This window comes from Panthera uncia (assembly GCF_023721935.1).
Source record: "Panthera uncia isolate 11264 chromosome B2 unlocalized genomic scaffold, Puncia_PCG_1.0 HiC_scaffold_24, whole genome shotgun sequence".
NCBI classification, from domain to species: Eukaryota; Metazoa; Chordata; class Mammalia; order Carnivora; family Felidae; genus Panthera; species Panthera uncia.
Window position 1 is genome coordinate 39,811,910 of NW_026057580.1, and position 20,289 is coordinate 39,832,198.

At 35.3% G+C, this 20,289-nt stretch overlaps 1 protein-coding gene across 1 annotated transcript in view; it reads left to right on the forward strand.

The window, feature by feature from the left end:
• Nucleotides 1-15,832, forward strand: part of MEI4 (meiotic double-stranded break formation protein 4) — a 181,776-nt gene extending 165,944 nt beyond the window's left edge. The window contains exon 4 of the mRNA XM_049653911.1: nt 14,497-15,832. Within this exon, the coding sequence (XP_049509868.1) occupies nt 14,497-14,757 (261 nt within the window). The 3' untranslated portion in view covers nt 14,758-15,832. The remainder of the gene's footprint in view (nt 1-14,496) is intronic.
• The last annotated feature ends 4,457 nt before the right edge of the window (nt 15,833-20,289 follow it).

A 20,289-nucleotide genomic window follows, 5' to 3' on the forward strand; every position in this document is an offset into this window, starting at 1 on the left:
TTGTTTGTTCTTTTCTTTCTTTCCTTCTCTTTTTTTCTTTAAAAAAGATTTTTTTAACATTTATTCATTTTTGAAAGGCAGAGAGAGACAGAATGCGAATGGGGGAGGGGCAGAGAGAGAGGGAGACATAGAAACAGAAGCAGGCTCCAGGCTCTGAGCTGTCAGCACAGAGCCTGATGTGGGGCTCGAACTCATGGACCACGAGATCATGACCTGAGCCGAAGTCGGCCACGTAACCGACTGAGCCACTCAGGCACCCCTTTTTTTCTTTTTTTTAAACAATATAGTGATTCGACAGTTCTATACACAGTGCTCATCGTGGTAAGTGTACTCTTTAGTCCCTATCCCCTATTTCACCCATCCCCCCTTCTACCTCCCTCTGGTAACCATTAGTTTGTTCTCTATAGTTAAGAGTCTGTTCCTTGGTTTGCCTCTCTTTTTTCCCTTTGTTCATTTGTTTTGTTTCTTTCATTCCACATGAGTGAAATCATATGGTATTTGTCTTTCTCTGATTTACTTCACTTAGCAATATATTCTCTAACTCCATCCATATTGTTGCTCTTCCAGACTCAACTTACAAGGCTAAAACCAGACAAGGATACCACATGCCACAAATTAGAGGCCCATATCCCTTAGGAAATTAGATACAGAAGTTCTCAATAAATACATTGGCAAACTGAATTCAATAACATATTAACAAGATCATACACTAGGATCAAGTGGGATTTATTCCAGGCATGCAAGGGTGGTTCAGCATCTATAAATCAATGTGATATATCACATTAATCAAATGAAGGGTAAAAATCTTATGATCAATTTAGTAGATGACAAAATTCACCATCCATTTATGGAAAAAAAACCTCTCAACACTGTGAATATAAAGAAAACATACCTCAACATAATAAGGGCCATATATAACAGATCCACAGCAAACATCATACTCAGTGGTGAAAAGCTAAAAGCTTTTCCCTGAAAACAATGATGCCCATTCTTGCTATTTTTATTTAACATAATACAGGAAGTTCTAGCCAGAGCAGTTAGACAAGAAAAAAATAAAAGCATTCGAATTGGAAATAAAGAAGCTAAAACTGTCACTATTTGCAGGTCACATGATACCATATACAGAAAACACTAATGACTCCACCAAAAACAAACAGAAACCAAAACTGTTAGAATAATAAATGAATTAGGTAGTGTTGCAAGATGCAAAATTAATCTGCAGAAATCTGTTGCATTTCTATACACTAACATGAACTATTAGAGAAATTTAGATAACAATCCCATTTACAACTGCATCAAAAAGAATAAAATACCTAGGATAAATTTAAATGAGGGGAAAGACCTATACATTTAAAACTCTAAGACACTGATGAAGGAAATTGCAGATGGCACAAATAAATAGAATACTCCATGCTCATGGATTAGAAGAATTAGTATTTTCCAAATGTCCATACTACCCAAAACAATCTACAGATTCAGTGTAATCCCTATCAAAATACCAATGGCATTTTTCACAGGACTAGAGCAAATAATTCTGAATTTTGTATGGAACAACAAAAAACCTCAAATAACCAAAGCAATCTTTAGAAATACAAACAAAGCTGGAGGTATCATGCTCCCTGATTTCAAACCATATTACAAAGCTATAGTAATCAAAACAGTATGGTATTGGCATAAAATAGATACTAGATGAATGGAACAGAATAGGGTGTCCAGAAATAAATCCATGAATACATGCATGGATATATTTGTTATATAATTTATGACAAAGGAGCCAAGAATATACAATGAGGAAAGAAGAGTCTCTTAAGTGCTTTGGAAAAACTGGACAGCCACATGCAGAAGAATGAAACTGGACCACTATCTTACACCGTACACAAAAATCAATTTAAAGTGAATTAAAAACTTGAACATCAGACCTCAACCATATAACTCTTAGAAGAAGAATTATGTAGTAAGTTCCCTGGCACAGCCTTGGGAATGATTTTTTGAATCTGACACCTCAAACAAAAGCAACAAAAGCAAAAATAAACAAATGGGACTACATAAAACTAAAAAGCCTCTGCACAGTAAAGGAAACCATCAATAAAATGAAAAGACAATCTAGTGAATGGGGTAAAATATTCACAAAAAATGTACCTGATAAGGGATTAAGGTCCAAAATATACAAAGAACTCAGACAACTCAATAGGAAAAAAAAAAACACGCAAATAGTCCAAGTAAAAATGGATAGAATATCTGAATAGATGTTTTTCAAAGAAGACATACACATAGCCTATAGGTAAATGAAAAGATGCTCAACATCACTAATTATCAGGGAAATGCAAAATAAAATCTTAATGGGATGTCTCTTCACACCTGTCAGAATGACTATTACCAAAAAGACTAAAATAACAAGTGTTACCAAGAATGTAGAGAAAAGGGAATGCTTAGTGCACTCTTGGCGTAAATGTAAACTGTAGAACTACCATATGACCCAGCAATTCCGCTTCTGGGTATTTATCTAGAGAAAATGAAAACATGAATTTGAAAAGGTATATGCAGCTTCATGTTCACTGCAGAATGATATACAATAGTCAAGGTAGGGAAACAACCTAAGTGTTCATTGATGGATAAATGGATAAAGAAGAGGAAGAAGATGTGAGATATATAGACAGGCATGCACGCACGCGCGCGCGCACACACATACACACACACACACACACACACACACACACAGAAATACTATTTAGCCATTAAAAAAATCTTGCCATTTGCAGTAACCTGGATAGACCTTGAAGACATTATGGTAAGTGAAGTAATTGAGCCAAAGAAAGACAAATACCATATGATCTCACTTACATGTGGAATTTAAAAAACAAAATCTCACAGATACAGAGAACAAATTAGTGCTTGACAGAAGCATGAGGTGGTGAGTTGGTAAAATGGGAAAAGCGGGTCCAAAGTATAAACTTCTAGTTGTAAAATAGATGAGTCCCGGGGATATAATGGATAGCATGTTGGCTAAAGTTTATAATAAATACAATATTGCATATTTGACTGTTGCTAAGAGAGCAAATCTTAGAAGTTCTCATCAAAGAAAAAAATTTGCTGTAACTATATATGGATGGATGTTAACTAGACTTATTGTGATTTTTCATATATAAAAATCATATTACATTGTACACCTGAAACAAATATAATGTTATATGCCAGTTATACCTCAATTTATAAAAGTGTGAAATATGAGGGGGAAATCCTGTGAAATTTATGTTTATATTTTTGTGACCTCCTTAGATCTTATGCATACCTTCACATAATGTGGCTTAACTTCAAGACAAACTAGTATATTCCAATTCAGTTCAATTCTGGTGCTAATTACCTGGAATTACTGTAAACCCCATGGGTTAGAGATATAGTCCCCATCAAGACTCCCCTCACTTCAGATGCCAGCCCCAAGTTCATGGGCCTCCAGGCTACCTGTACTTCTGACCAACTTGCTACAAATGTGGATGAATTCCTACTACCTCCTTAAGATTCAATAATTTACTAGAATAACTCACAAAACTCAGGAAATTTCATTTTAATTACAGAGGATACAAATCGGGTCAGTTGTAGAGACACATAGCACAAGGTCTAGGAGAATCCTGAACACAGAGCTTATGTGCTCTCTTTTCATGGAATACAGGTGCAGCACCCTTTTGGTATATCAGTGTGTTCGCCAATAAGGAAGATCCACCTAGTATCATTTTCCAGAGTTTTTACTGGAAAGTCATTATGTAATGAATGATTGACTCACTGGACACATGACTGAATTCAGTCTCCATCCACTCCCCTCCGCAAAGGCCAGGCTGGCTTCATGCCCCAATTCTCTAAATACATGGTTGGTGTTTCAGGTGATAGCCCCTTCTTGTTAGCGTAATCTCAAGTGTGAGCTGTAGGCCCACTATAAAAAACAAAAACACACCTATCGGTAAGGAAATTGTGAGGATTTATAGGATGTCTTCCAGGAATGAGGTACAAAGACCAAATTCTTCATTTTATAATACATGCTTACCAAATTGTTTTACTACGCTTTTATGAAAAATAACGTACCTTTAAGCCAAAGTTCTTTTTTTTTTTATGAGAGCCTATACAGGTTTTCCCATAATTGCTTCAAAACTATGTACATAAAATGGTATTGTTGCCAAGATATTATATATACTCTCATGGATCATTAAAGTATGTAATTATGTTCATATTAATTATATGCAATTGTATACACAAATATATTTATGCATGTGTGTATGTATATACACACATTTTCCTAAAATAGTTGTATATATACTTTGGGTACTCTTTGTCTCTAAGTGAGTTTTCTTAAAACTGTATCTTTAAAAAGATAATACCAATAAACTTTCTAGTATACTTGAGAAGAGTAACTTTTATAGTAATTTTCTCTGGGTAATCCCAGAAACATATTAAAGTTAGGCTAAAATAGATAATGTTATTTGATGGTACATCATATCATCTAAGATCATTAGAAAAATTAAGTATTCTGCATAAGAAAATTTTCCCACATGAACAAGATCCTTTTAAATTTTTGAATTTCCTCTGGAAGCATTTCCTGCTCTGCCCTTGTAACCTTGAGAATTAGCTCATGGTAGGAGTTGAGAAGATCCAAGTGAGGACCCAGTGACCCTCCTGCAGAGTCACATGCACAGTCTACCAGGAATAGTTTCCTGGTAGCTGTTTCACTGGCTCAGGGACTGCAAATTCCAGGATTTTTGTTGTTTGGAAATTAGACATCCTGATAAGTGGGGCTTTATTCCCAAAAAGTAGAGCATTTTATGAGAACCTGTGTATTCCCTTATGCATGAGACATTGTGAATTAGGGTACTAAAAAGCTTTTGAATAAAATACTCATTTTTTTTTCTTTCTGAAGCCCCTTTCTTTAAATATTTGGAGGGTTTTGTTGTATTAGTAAATATATAAACTTAAAGCTTTAATGTCAGTGTTATATCAGATCCATTTGAATTTGAATAAAGAATTTATCACTCTTCTAATGTTAGCAGCATAGTTCCTAAAAAAGGTAAAATTTTTGGAATTTCAGATTCAAACTAAAAAATATAATTACATTTAAAATGTAGTCAATGTTTATTTTAAACATGTCTTTGAAATTAACCAATGATAGTCAACTTATTGGGAACATTTTTTTCTGAAAATAATTGCTTATAAAGCATATATCCAAGTCCCTACATTATTGGTTAAGTATGCTAATTGATACGTCTTCTAAATGCAAGTATCTCCCCAGAATATTTGATTTTAATTTTGTAATATGTATCTGAAAAAGACAAGAAACACTTTACACACCTGCATATTATATGCATAGTAAATTATTCTACTACTTATTTTATTTCCACTGCATTTAAGTAACTATGTGAATTTCCCATCGTGTATTTCATTTCCCTTGTAAGCCATTGCTATTTAATTTTCCAAGCAGTAGCATTTAGAATTCTCCATTAATATTATTTGCTGAGTGCATTCTTCACCTTGTTTTTTTACTGTAATCTACTTAACAGCAATGCCACTATGATAATGCTGTGGACCTAACATTCTTATACTGTATATCACATTATATTGTGATTGTTTATGTATTTAACTCCACCTTGAATTGTGATGCCCAAAGGATATGAAGCCATATTTCCTGTCATTTTTTGTAAATTCCATCCATATTATGGTTGGCAGTAGTTACTGAGGAAATGTTATTTGAACAAGAGAGCCAATGGAAGCCTAAGTTCTCTGGTTCTGTACGTCACACACCCCCCCATCTGTCATCAGATAATGACTCTCACATGCTCCTAACATAAGAAGGCTTCCTATAGGGTCACCTAGCATTTTTATGACAGATAAATTTCCCCAGCAGCATCTCACCACGAAGATTATGAAAATAGTTAAACCGGAAAAGCTATCTCATAGTTTGAAATCTAGTTCCTTCTTCTAAGCATTCTGCATTACATGTGGATCTTTTCTTTTCAAAAATTTCTCTAGAGTATCATCAGATAACAAAATTACAGTTGAGTGTGGAGAAGTATTTCATGTAGTAGAGAAAATAACAGTAAATGAATATATATTAATAAAAATCAACTAGATATAAGGTAACATTTAAAATGTTATTAAACAATATCACATGGTTGTAGCATGACTGCTGTTTCTTTATTCAGAGATTATTTCTGACATTTCTCTGTTCTTACAAGTAATTTATCACATTCATAAACATACTTAAAAGGAGTAAATTTTTATGTAGGTCAATATATCTCAAAAAGCCTTATTTAAAAAAAAAGGAGTTGGTTGATTGAAAGAAAGAAAGAAAGAAAGAAAGAAAGAAGAAAAAACAAAAGAAAAGTAAGGAAAAGAAAAGAACAAGAATGTATTACTTTGCTCTAGGCCCAGGCTCCACTTCAACAATATAAAGTGTTCTTAAGAATACATAGTTTTTCCTCCATTGTGTTTCCAAACTTTTCTGTGTGTTGTGCAGTTTCACTTAACCTTCGATATCAAGTTCTGATAAACTGGCTTCAATGAATTAGTGGTGATACATATTGAAAATAGTAAGGAAAAAGGGACGAATGTGTTGACTTTTAATTTCTGTGATTCCAACCCTGTTCAGTTGGCCTTTGGGAGATAATTAGTAGATCACCTGAGGCCAATCAGATTTGGCTTTCAGTTTTACAAACAAAATTATTGCAAAGGATCTGGTCACTATGAGCCCATCTTCTTGTTGTCATTGGTCTTGGGCTTTGGATCCAGTGCTCTTAAATACACACACGCACACACACACACACACACACACACACATTTCTTGTTTACTTTGACTACTGTATCAAAGCTTAGATAAGCAGCCTCTAGGAAACTATTTTTGCCTCTGGCTTTGTTTGTCCTGGCTAGGCAGTCATTGATGCTACTCCAACAAATCTGGCTCCCCCTGCCTTCTGCCTAGTTGGGTAGGTTTTGATGCTGTCTTGGATAATCTTTATTTAGACTCCTAAAGAAGAATGTTTCTTGATTTTACCCCCGCTGGCAATTTGGACATTTGTTTTACATCAGTAATGGCCATCCGTTTTTAATATATATGGGACACTTCACCAATTTTGATTTCTTTTTCTCAAGCTCTATCTTAATTACATGATGGGAATGGCTTATCTTGGTGAAACAGTGCATTGTCTCCCAAGAATACTACTTCTGTGCTTCTTTATCTGTGCCTTCCTTCATGAAGCTAAGTATAAAACATTTAAGTGACAGTAGACCTCAAGGAACCAAATACACTGTTTAAGATTTTGTTAACATAGAGGACTGATTTGGCCCTTGACTGCACACACCAGTTAGTCTAGTCTGGTTCCACTGCCTTAGAGAAGGCTGAAGTATAGGGATTCTGCAGAGATTAATGACATCTTTTCCCCACACCCCTTTAAGCTTTCTGCCTCTCCCTGGCTTCAATACATATTCACCAGCCAAAAACAGAGGTCCCTGTGGTAGTAGCCAAACAGGTGTTTTACCTATGCTGATAATAACTTTCAAGTCATCTCTCCGAAAGAATCCTGCCATCCTCTTAGGAGGAAGTGAGCCTACAACATCATCATGACTAAACTCATTTCCTGACGTTCAGCGTCTTCTCATACCATGTGACTCAGTTGTCTTTAGAGTGTTTTTTTTTTTTAATATCCCTTACAGCATGCACTCTGCATTGGCATTATTTATTTACTTCTTTGTCTCCCTAGGGGCATACTAGGAATTTCTATAGAGGTAGGCATCTTGTCTTATTCATCTCTGTATCCGCAGCACTTACTATAGGGTATGGCACTTGAGAGAACACAACAACTGCAATAGGACTGACAGAAGAGAGGGAGGAGTGCAAAGCAAGCAGAAACAAAATTGTAAAGTGCTAAGTACTCCCAGCTGAATTAGTCCTTAAAGAATTTAGCTGCTTTTATCCCAGTCTCCGAACCCTGTTCTTTCACTTAATAGACTCTTCTATTAATAACCAAATTGTCTGGTTTGTTCTGCTTTGTCAGAAACTACTGTGATAGAAGTCCCAATAGTAAATGATCTATTTGCCTCTCAAATGTACTTGAAAGAGATTTCCAGCCTTAGATTAAGTTTAATATTATGGTATAAAATGGTGACAACTTTCCTATGAGTGGGATTGATGACCCCATAATTAAGGGAAAGAGCCTGAGAAAGCAGTGAGGATTCAGTGTAAAAGTATTTAAAGTTGATTTAGGAAATGTTAGAAGAGAAAAATGCCATCTCCATGTATCAGGAATTCTGTATTCTTTTTTTTTAATTTTTTTAAAATGTTTATTTTTGAGAGAGAGACAGAGTGTGAGTGGCGGAGGAGCAGAGAGAGAGGGAGACCCAGAATCTGAAGCAGGCTCCAGGCTCTGAGCTGTCAGCACAGAGCCCGATGTAGGGTCGAACTCACGAACCGCGAGATCATGACCTGAGCTGAAGTCAGATGCTTACCGACTGAGCCACCCAGGCATCCCAAGAATTCTGTATTCTTTATGTGAAGAAATCTGAGAAATAAAATCTATGTGGAATCTATCTTATCATATCCATCAATATGCTTATTCTGATGGCCAAGAAAGTGATAAATCAGAGTCAAATCACAGGATATTTCCCCAGAGAAAAGTGCAAATATAAAAATTTTTAGTACCTGGGATTTAATCTATGATGTTATTGGGTTATTCACTAGAAGGGCAAATTATTAGGAATCAGAAACTCATTTTTACCAACTTGCCTCTAGGATAGACTTGAACAAGTTGATCTATTTCACACTAGTCAGATAATTGGAGAATTTAACATTTTCAAAAAGACCGTCAAGCTGGGTGCTTAAATATCATGTCTTGTTAGGGAACTAGATAGAGGTAAGGGATTGGGCTGATGGACTTTTTTACAGTTGTTCATATCCCATAAGACTGCATTTAACCCATACTTACACCTTCCTCAGGGCCTTCTAATATCAGAAAGGCTTTAAAATAATTATCACACATTTTGGTTCCTCAGCATCACCCTTCTATGCAAAAAGGAACGCTCTGCTACAATTGTCGATGAACAACTTTCTTCATAGAGGAAAGTAGATGAAGACACATCCTTAGGTTCTTTACACAGCCCTAGATGAACAATTTGAAATGCTTCCAAAAATTGATCACAGTAGAGTACTTGAGTAATACCAGTAGCCTTCTTCCAGGTGCAAAGTACCTCATGGATAGGGACTGTTTCTTTTTCACTTTGGGTAAAAACATAATAATAATAATGGTGATGATAACAGATAATACGGATTTGAAAATCTGTTTTAAATATGTAAGTATGCATGTGTGTCCTGTGCTTTGTTTTAAATATGTAATTTAATCTATTCTCTCAGCAACCCCAGGGAGGAGTTACCCTGGTTATTTCCAAGTTTTAGATGAGGAAAGTGAGGTTTAGTGAGATTAAATAACTTTCCCAGCTCACATAGCTCATAAATGGCAGAATTGAAATTTAATAAGCAATGAATATGTTTTCAATTGATGGTCTTCCTTTATCAAAAAAAAAAAAAAAAGTCTTGCTTGATAAGATTCTATTTTCTCAAAGATCTCAACCCATAGGGGCCTTTGCCATATCTATTCTTGTTTGGAGTCAGCCTAGATCTTTTTGTCAAACAAATACAAATCATCCTTCCCCTTTCTGTGATTCTTGTCCAGATTCCTTGTACACTGTGGGCCATTTTCTTTTTCAGTCTGTTCATTTTGCTATTACTTTATTATATAATTTCAACCTTAAGAAACATATTTGAGAAAACCAGGTACAATTGGTTAATGAGAAAATCATTTTTAAACAAGGCTCATAATGACATAATTTAATTTTTGTTATGTATATGAAATTCATAAGTAGCTTTAAAGATTTTTTTTAACATTTATTCTTTTTTTTTTTTTTTTTGAGAGACAGAGAGAGAGCATGAGTGGAGGAGAAGCAGAGAGAGAGTCAGACACAGAATCCAAAGCAGGCTTCAGGCTCTGAGCTGGCAGCACAGAGCTCAATGCGGGGCTCAAACCCACTGACAGTGAGACCATGACCTGAGCTGAAGCGGGACGCCCAACCCACTGAACCACCCAAGTGCCCCCCTAAGTAGCTTTACATATAAACCTTGCATACGTGAACTATTTCCCATGGGAAACAAGGCAAAAATCAAGATTGCAAATGATGATAGTTTTAATAGTTTAGAACTTTTTATCTATTACTCCCAAAATTAGAAATAGACCCTTAAAACCCATCTCCAGGATTCAACATTTTAGGCAGACAGTCACACCATTATCTGAATAAAGCAAACTGGATTAATACCTATTGTATCCTTTTTACTCTTCTTTACCTGGCAATCTGATCAAAAGATGATTCACCGATCTGCACCCTCATTCCTTTTGAGCCCTGGCTCACAATTCATCTCTAGGAAATCTTCCCTAATTAACTATACTCTGTTCTGATCAGCCTTTTTGCTTTATACACTTTCAGTACGGTCTGGCACCTAGCTTGTAGGGAACAGAAAAGCATATAACACAGTTTTTACGGAGACAAAGTTTTAAGTGAATGTGTGCTTCTACTGTAATCATGAGTGCATTGATTTTATATGTACATACATTATATATACTGTGCATGTGGTTCTCCTCCTCTGTTCTCAAGCACTGTTGGCTAGCACGGTGATACTCAGGATTGTTCTGGGCCCCTAGCTAAGCACCGGCTTATTTATCAGCTCTTCCAGTACGTTCTCCTGCTCTTCAGAAGCTGCATGCAAGCTGCTTAGTAAACTGTTGATAGAGGGTTAACTTCATCCTCCTCATCTCCTTCACTGAAACCTACTGTCTTTTTTGCTTTCTAGTAGATAAAAAAGGCTAAGTTATTAAAACTCAAGGATAAGTTTCCCACTTAATTATCCCTGGTGACAACTGACCTTTTCCTCCAAAGTATTATGTTTAATTCAGTCTGTTAGAGACTACCAATTTTAGTTGTACCTTACTTATTGCGTCTAATAAATTCTGGCATGAAGGATACAGAGCCAATGGTATATTTATATTCAATGAACATTTAATTTAACATTTTGGTTACTTGCATGTACTCTTTGACTTGATTTTCTGCTCTGTAATGATCCAGTTTTCTTCACCTGTTGTGCTTGTAGCAATAAGAAAACCATTGTGTTGTGTTTTCGCCCCTTCCGTACGTAACAGCATGTTTATTTCTGATAGTGTGAGACTTCACCTCTGCATACCTTTGACTAGCACACATAAATTATCATATGCTGAATTTAATGAACTATTACATTTTCATATTTTCAGTATTAAATATAAACATCCAAACTGTGAGCCACACCTCACATACACAGCACATTTTGTTACATCATCTGCTGTCAAGAACTGTGACTTTGTTATTGCCCCCTTAGGCAACTCTGTCCTTTCTGTGTCAGAGACAGCAGAAAGCAGGACCTACTCAAGGCAAAGAGACTTTCAGAGCTCCCTTCCTGCCTAAATGAAGTCTCAAGGTTCCAATTTTAAAAGATCGAAATGGAAGAAGGGGACCCCAGCATAGTGCAGGAAGGTACAGCCATCCTGTGAGGGGGTATTGAGCTGCACCGGGCCTCCAGAATCTGCCCCTTCTTACTGATCCATGGGTGACCCTCATCCTCAAGCTTACAAGATGGCCACTCTGCCTCCAAGCACTGCATGGGTATTTCCAAGCAGGAACAATGGTGAAGAGGGAAGCAAAGCTGCCTTCTACCAGACTTTGCCTTCTATTAAAGAGCTTTCCCAGAAGCTCCACCCTATTACTTATATTTACTTCTCTTTGAACAGAATTAGCCTTAAAACAGACTGGGAAAATATGCATTTTTAGGTGATCCATTGCCACTCTGAGTAAAACTGGGGTTCTTTTGATGAAAAGGAAGGGTAAAAGGGATATTTGATAAGTAAATAGCAGTGTCTGCTTCAAGAATAATTAGTCTCTACAAAAACAGGTTAACGTTGACTGAATTCCAACTAAAACAATAATTAAGAAACTGGCCTTAGTGTCTATAGCCTAACTTCAGAATCTACATTTTGAAGTGAAATTTAGCAGCATATAAAGAAAATTAATATTTTTTACCACTAGAAAAAATATTTAGAGACTTTAGCTTTCTTAAGCCCAGCTCAAGGATAGAAAAATAAATATAAGAATTGTTTTAATTCTGAAAATACTCTGCAAAAACATCTGGTGATTTTTTTCTACCAGGAAGGTATTTTCCCTTTGGAATGTCTCCTATTATATAAAATGGGATTAAGAAGTAGTCATGGGACTCTCAAAGCTTCCTTTCAAGGCTCCTTAATTCTAAAAGACCTGGATAGAAAGACAGACTGATAGCATTTTATCAGATACACACAGCCATTTTGATCCTGTACTGGGGTCATTCAGTCTTTTGGCAGGATTTCAGGCAAAACACTTGAGTATTTTCCTAGTGGGCGAGCTCCACCTGTGTTGGGTATTTTCCAACACTGATGTGACTCAGTCCAGTTTAATGCTAAGAGTACAAAAATTACATCAAAATATAGTAGACTGTCGTCTTAATAGCATTTATTTTAGTTTTCATTCAGTTTAGACACTAATTCAGAAAATGCCTGAGCACATGATTAAGCAAAACAGGCAGCTGCCAGTGTGATGAAATTTGGGAACTCCAGGAAAGACCTCCCTGACAGACATGCCCTTTTAGTCGTGTTGAGAGGAAAGGCCGCTAAGGCATGTTAGGTAAGTGCATGCTGTCCCTACAGAGAGGAGTTCGTTTCAAAATAATATTCTATAACTGTCAATATCTTAAAGGAATGTATCAAATGATTTAGTATAGGCATTTAGGATGTAGGTAGAACCCAAGACAGATAAATCCTGGTGAGAGTAAGAGCAAAGTCCAAAACAACATGACAGTGGGGATCCCAGTCCACCTGTAAGTAAAGTTGAACATGCCCAAAGTAAGAGTCCCAAAACCAATGGAAAGGTACCAAGACACTCTCACTGCTTTACACTCTTGCCCTCAAATTTCCTGGGATGCTATGGCCTTTATCAGAAGGGAAAATACATGTGTGTGTGAATGTGTGCACATACGTGTACGTGCACATGCATGCACATACACACACATAATGGATTGTTATTCAGCTATCGAAAAATAATGAAATCTTGCCGTTTGTGCCATGTATGTACCTTGAGGGCAGTATGGTAGGTGACATAAACCAGACAGAATAAAGGTAAATAGCATATAATGCAGTTATATGTGGGATATTTAAAAACAAAACAAAATTGAACCAAAACCAAAACCAAGCTCATGGATATACAGAACAGAGTGGTAGTTGCCTGAGGTAGGGGTTGGGAGGTGGCTGAAATGGGTGAATGGAATGAAAAGGTACAAATTTCCAGTTACAAAATGAATCTAAGTCATAGAATATAATGTACAGCATGGTGACTACAGTTAATAATACTGTATTGCATATTTGAAAGTAGCTAGGAGAGTGGATCTTGAAAGTTCTCATCACAAGGGAAAAAATTGGTAACTATGTATAGTGACAGATGTTAACTAGATTTACCATTTTGCAATGTATATAAATACCAAATCATTACCTTATGCCTGAAACATGTTATGTCAATTGCACCTTAATAAAAGAAAGTATCAGATATCTGTATATATTTAATTGTTTAAGCCCCCCCCCCCCCACCCCCTTGTTGAAGAATACATTCCTCTGAACTCTAAGAGAATGTCTCTTTTATGTATTATTAGAGTGGGTAGATTTGGGGAATGTTTCCAACACATGTCTCAATAAGCAGATGATAAAGCCAGTTGATATCTTAAAACTGATTCCTGTCTTCCCTCATGTTATGCTTTCCATTGTGCTTTTAGGCCTCACTTTGACTCATCCCACTTTCAACCATCTAGAGTCAAGTAATAACTTCTACAAGACACATCCACATTTTTCCTCATGACCATGTATCCAATTCCATACAGTCTAATCCTATTCCTCCTTGATTTGTGTAGAATGAGATCATGTCTAGTCTCTTACAGATCATAACTGTTCTAGGACTGAGTTATACATTGAAATGTGTTCTTAAACCCTACCCATAAGCATCTTTGTGTTATTATTGGCAAGGGTGGCATGCATCGGAAGTCTTTATCACAACACTGAATTCAACACACAAGACATTGTCAAATATTCTCAGATTCATCTGAGTAATGAATTATAGGAGTAATACAGACAAGGGGTTTGGAACTTTGTAAGCCATTAAGAGAAATCATTCGCCAAAATCATAAAGTTTTTGAAAAATAAAGAATGTCCTCCCTTGTTCTCTCTCTCTCCATCCCAGTTAAAGGACAGGAAGACAGTTTTAAATATATCAAGTATTTACTTTTTGTCTGAAAATTTAATATCTTTATTTGGCTTTGTCTGAGCTGAGCTACAACCAATATGTTTTTTAAAGGAGTTTGTTGTTTCTTTGTAGGTGCAAGCCAGTTATGTGACACACTATGAAAATATCTTCTCCCTGTTCTGGGTTCTGGAGCAGCTTCTTCAAAAGGAAACCCAAGAAGGCAACACTTCAGGTATAGGGCCTGAAGACCAAGAAATCCAGAAATTTCTTCAAAAGCATGATGAAACTATTTTCCAACTCTCTGATGCATTTCCTTTATTTACCTTTTATTTATGGAGACTAGGCATTCTCTTGAACTCAGTTGAAACTGTTGAAAATAACTCACCTCCTTAGCAATTTACTAAATGTCAGAAGCATACTGAAGTATGAAGATCTTCTGCTTAAAATATTTTCAATAATGTTTTTTAAATGAACATTTTAAATGGATCTCTAAACATAATCATTAATTCAATAGTTTTAAATTGTGTATAAAAGATTATGAGTCCTATTTCTATACTAAAATCAGCCAGTTTCAGTTGAGAATGCCCTTATTTCCATGTAACTGTATTTTACAATATATTACTCAATATAGTCTCCTCTATTATTCTCTATAGTGGACATTAATTGCCTATCTCATAAGTGATATTTACATTTTAAAAGATTTATATGTAATAGATACTAAAAGGGAACAGATCTTAAAAGTTTTGCTGCTTTATCAACACAGTCTTTAAGTGGTTATAAGTGAAATTTTTAAACATTTTTTACATAGTGTAACTTACATCATTGTCTATCATCTTAGGGGGAGTCATGTAGAAGAAGAGTCTTTTACATTTATAAACCTAATGACCCTCAGTATCATAAAATCAACATACCTCTCAAGTCATCTGAAAGTACTAACTCATTGCTTAAAATGTTGTTTTCATTTTGTTTACTGTATATAATATTCCTGTTATTATTAAAATGTAATTAAACCATGTATTTTTGTCATTAATATTTTACAAATTTTTACAAATCTAACATCTGTCCAGAAATATACTTTATACTTACTGAAAGTATATTTATACTTATTAAAAGTTTTAGTTGAATTTTCCAGTTACATCAACTTTATTTCAATTATTAAAATCATAACCAACTAGCTTAACAAGTACACATTATGTACTTTCCTATGGTGCAATTTAGGGCACAACAAATACAAATTTGCTTTCTTAATTATGTGTGATACTGCTTCATAAGTTAATTACCATTCTTAAATGCCACTGGTCTTTAAAAAAAACAATGTATAAAAAAGTATATCATCATCTACCATAGTTATTTTTGGAATTATTTCTGGCTTTGTAGAAAACTGTTTTTTTATACTGAAACTCAACATATGTACCATTCACCTATTTTTATGAAACAAACTACTACAAAATCTCAGTGGCATACAACAATAAATATTTATTTCTCAGGTGTCTGTGGGTCAGTCATTTGGGGATCGGCTCATCTGAACTGGGCTGTGTTGGAAAGCTCTTCTTGCGTTGCAGACCCCACTGGGCTAGGTTATTTATTATAAATTGGACTTTGGTCTCTTCCATTTGTTCCTACTCGGGGGCCCAGGTTAAGAGGGAGGCAGCTACTCAGGGCAGCAACTCAGGTCTTCTGTGGCAATGACAGATTGGTGAAAGGAAAAGGGCTAGGTTGAGAAAGTTACACTAATCTGTCTACATTCATAAGCCAAAGTACACCAAATGGTCAAGCACAGAGAACCCTGTGCCCAGAGTGGGAGAACTTGCAAAGCTACATGGCAAAGGGCATGGATATAGGAGAGGATGGAGAATTGGGGCAAATTGTTCTCCACACATACAAGTTGAGCACAAGAAGTGTAATCCGTATCTTGAATTAGGAGGATTTTTTTCTAATATTTGATAGCTGGGATTTGAATAGTTGATGACACTACACAAAATCCACTACCCATGACATCTCCCCATCCTTACTCTTAATGATTAGACAAAGTTTGGTAATTACATAAGCAACAGCAGTGGCCCTTTTCCACTGCAGTCAGCTAACACAATGTTCCTAAGAAGCCTTTTGTAACTAGAACAGATTTCTTAATTCCAGTAGTCTTCAAAGCTTCATTGTCTGAAAATTAGTCTAGAAAATGTATTTATTTTAGAGGAACAGACAAGATGTTGAGATCATCATTTAATGTACAGAATGGAGATACATTTTACTTCCATTTGGTATTAATTTTATGTAAACAGTTAACTTTAATCAGTTATATGATACCTAATCATTATCCTGGGTTTCAATTTCCAACAGTGTTAACTGTCCAATATTGAGGTCTAAAAATGTTGGTGAAAAGAAGACAAAATGAGACATCTGTATCTCTGTTTCAGTAAGATGGTGTAAGAGAGAATGAATGAATAATTTAAACTAGAATTAAAATTATTTAAGAACACTGTAGCAATTAAGATTTGATTAAATCTAACTTTACAATTAAAATTTGGGGGATAAGAATAATGGAGACAGTAGAAATTAGGCAGTGCTGAAATTGATTTTAGCATAGGATAGGAAATAAAGAGAACCACATAATCCTAAAAATAGAAGAAATGATAACAATGATAATAAGTGCCAACATTCATATAGTATAACACTCATGTAGACAGATACAGTAGGTGCCAGCCAGCACTTAGCTAAGCATTTTGCCTGTATTTGTTCATTTAATTCTCCCAACAACCCATGTGATAACCTTATTATCTCCATTTTAGAGATGAGGAACTCAGCAAAGCAATGTTCAGCAACTTGCCCAAGTTTACACCACCAGGTGTGGAAGACTAAGGTTTCACCCCCAGGAATTCTATCTTCCCAGTCCACACTCCTGATTAATCTACTACACTTCCTTCTCATTACAAATTGTGCCAGCACTTCGTGAAAGTTTCATAAATACCACTTCTTGGCAATTGTCATCAAAGCCTTATATGCCTTCAACTACAAATCTTACACCATGGCAGTGATGAGCTTATTTTGGATTCTTCAGCCTCCGCAGAGCAATTGTTCTATCTACCATCATCTTGGAGCAACAGCTTATTTATTCTGTTCTAAATTCTTATTCTTTTTATAGTAACATTTACGATAGTAAAGACTCTTTAGGTAAGTTACAGATAATCTTCAAACAATTATGTTCTAAAAAATACAAAGCTCTCTTTAAAGATGGGCTAAGTGAACTGTCAGGCTACAGTGCTCCACCTGGTGGGGAGAGGAAACAAATCTGATTGTTTTATCCTTGGATCTATAAATAGATATTGGTGGTGTGTAATGCAATTCTTTCACAAACTTGTACTTTTCCATTATATTTGTTGGCATCCTACAGATAAGGGTAGTTATCCTAGAGAGACAAGGAAACAAGCCATTTACATTTCCAGAATTTTATATAAATGTGTAGATTTTTAAGAAATATTGATGGTTCTAGCTCATGATAACTTGGTTTCATTTATTCATCAAATATTATGCACCAACTTTGTGTACAAACAGGTTATCTGCACACATGAAAAATAAACATACTAAGTTTTAGCTTCTAGCAAATTTATAAAGCAGAGCTTTCTTTTAGTGGTCACTATAATTATGCAACAGCATCAATAGCTTGTATTTTCTGAAGGAGATAATCAGAGTGAAAATATTTATCTGCTTTTGAAAAAAAAAGATTTTTATTATCGAAAGCCAATTCATTCTTTTTAAATTATTTATAGAATTGGACAGCACTAAATTTATCTGGTCAATGAATAGGCTGCTCTTTTAAGAACTGCCTCAGTATTATGGAGTATGATTAACATATAGGAAATGATGTTGGCCTCTTTTTTTATTTTCTGTTTAATATGAAAGTCCTTTAGTTTTAAGAATCTATTACTAATAGGAAACAAAGCTTGTATAAAGATAATATAAGTCTAACATTCAAGACACTGAAGTAATTTTATAATTCATATATATATATATATTGCAATATTTTCTTTGGATATTTTAATATAATTTTTGTTTTAGTTGCTTATAGGTTGGTGAACTTTGTTGTATATCAGTCAGTAGTTCCAAATGTTCCATAGCCAATCCACGGGGGCATCAAGATTTATAGATAACATTAACCTCATTTGTCTCTGATCTATATGTAAAGCAGTGGTTCTCAAATATCATCCCTAGGCCAGAATTATCAGCAACACTTTCAAACATGTTAGAAACACAAATCCTTGGGTCCTGCTCCAGATCTACTACAGAATCAGAAAGGCTAGGGTGGAGCCAGAAATCTGTGTTTTATCAAGTCCTTTAGGTGATTCTGATACCCACTAATGGTAGAGAACCATTGCTATAATCATGGATTTTACTGAACAGGAAGGCTTAATACATAAAAAATCATTCACAAAATAGAAATCCAATCATCCCAAGTTATTTAACTGAAAATTTTTTAGCATTCCCTCTATGTATGTGCCTTAAATTCCAAAGTAGGATTTGAGGAAACTTAGTTATTCCTAATTCACTTAAAATGAGTAACAAATTTACAAACATATCAGTCAACCTGAATAGCACTTTAAACAGTTACCATCTTTACATTTATTTCTTAGTTACTTCACTAAAATTACTCCCTATTGGTGGCATTTAAAAAAATTATAATTCAACTTTATGAGATATAAATTAACTATAGCTTTCTGTATTAGTCTTTGGTATAAAATGCAGAGAGATGTAGATGTGATGGTACTTCACTCTTAAGTGGGCACCCCCAAATATCAGAATATTCATCTTATTCCCAGAGATGTTTTTATAGATAAGGTAAATATAGCCTAGTTATGAATACATTATTCTATATCACAGCCATAGAGATGAAATTCTACCTTCTTTAAATCCTTCTGGAATATGATGAGATATAAATAAATAGTTAATAAATGATTGCTTATTCTCAACTCTTGTGTTTATTTCCACCACACTGCATCCTTACCACATTACTGTGAGCTCCAAGTTGCCTGAGGACAGAACCCTTGACATAATGAAGGAGCAGAGAGCTATCACTGCTTTAACTTTAACAACTTAACCATTAAGACATTTTCATGAATGATTAATGATTTCAGGAGCATTAGAAAGGCCAGACATTCAACCATCAGGGAAAAGGATGTATTTGTTATTTTGCTCTCACATACACATTGAAATTCAACATTTGTTTTGTAAAAAAGAGATCTAAAAATCTTTTCAAAGGAATTCTAAAGTTTGGAGGGGGAAAAAAGTTTCCTTTCTTCTATTTTACCTTGTGTCCTTTAAGGGGTCCCACCACAAGGAGTGGCTACACCTTTAGTATCTTTTTGCCCTGACTTGCATCAAGGATGTGAAGAGGCCCTCAGAACTGACCTGTCATGACCTTCCTTTCTAGAACTCCAGTCAGGACATTCCTCTGAACAGAGGGACCTCAGGCCTTTAAAATGTGTGGCTTACTCCCTTCCACAGTGGCCCATGACCAGGAAGTAGGGTTTACCGGATATGACCACGCAACTTATCTTGCAACTTAATATAGTCTAGGAAAGAGCACATCAGAGACTAGACTGAGAGAATATGGTTAGTCCAATTATTAAAAAAACAAACAAAAACAAAAAAACAGCTGGAAATAGCTCTATAGAAATGTGAGGATGACTCCAATTCCAAATAAATATACTGATATTATTCCTATGTAAAAATTTAATAATAATTTCTGAAGTTAGTATGATCTTGGCTCATGAGGTACTTTGCTTTTAAACAGATTCTCTTCCACACATATCATGTAAGCCATGTGCCTTTGTACTGTCACTTTATTAAGGCTGGTAGTAATACCCAGCATAATAAACCCTTGGCATGTGCTAGGCACTCCACCAAGTTCTTTAAATTTATTGTTTTGCTTAA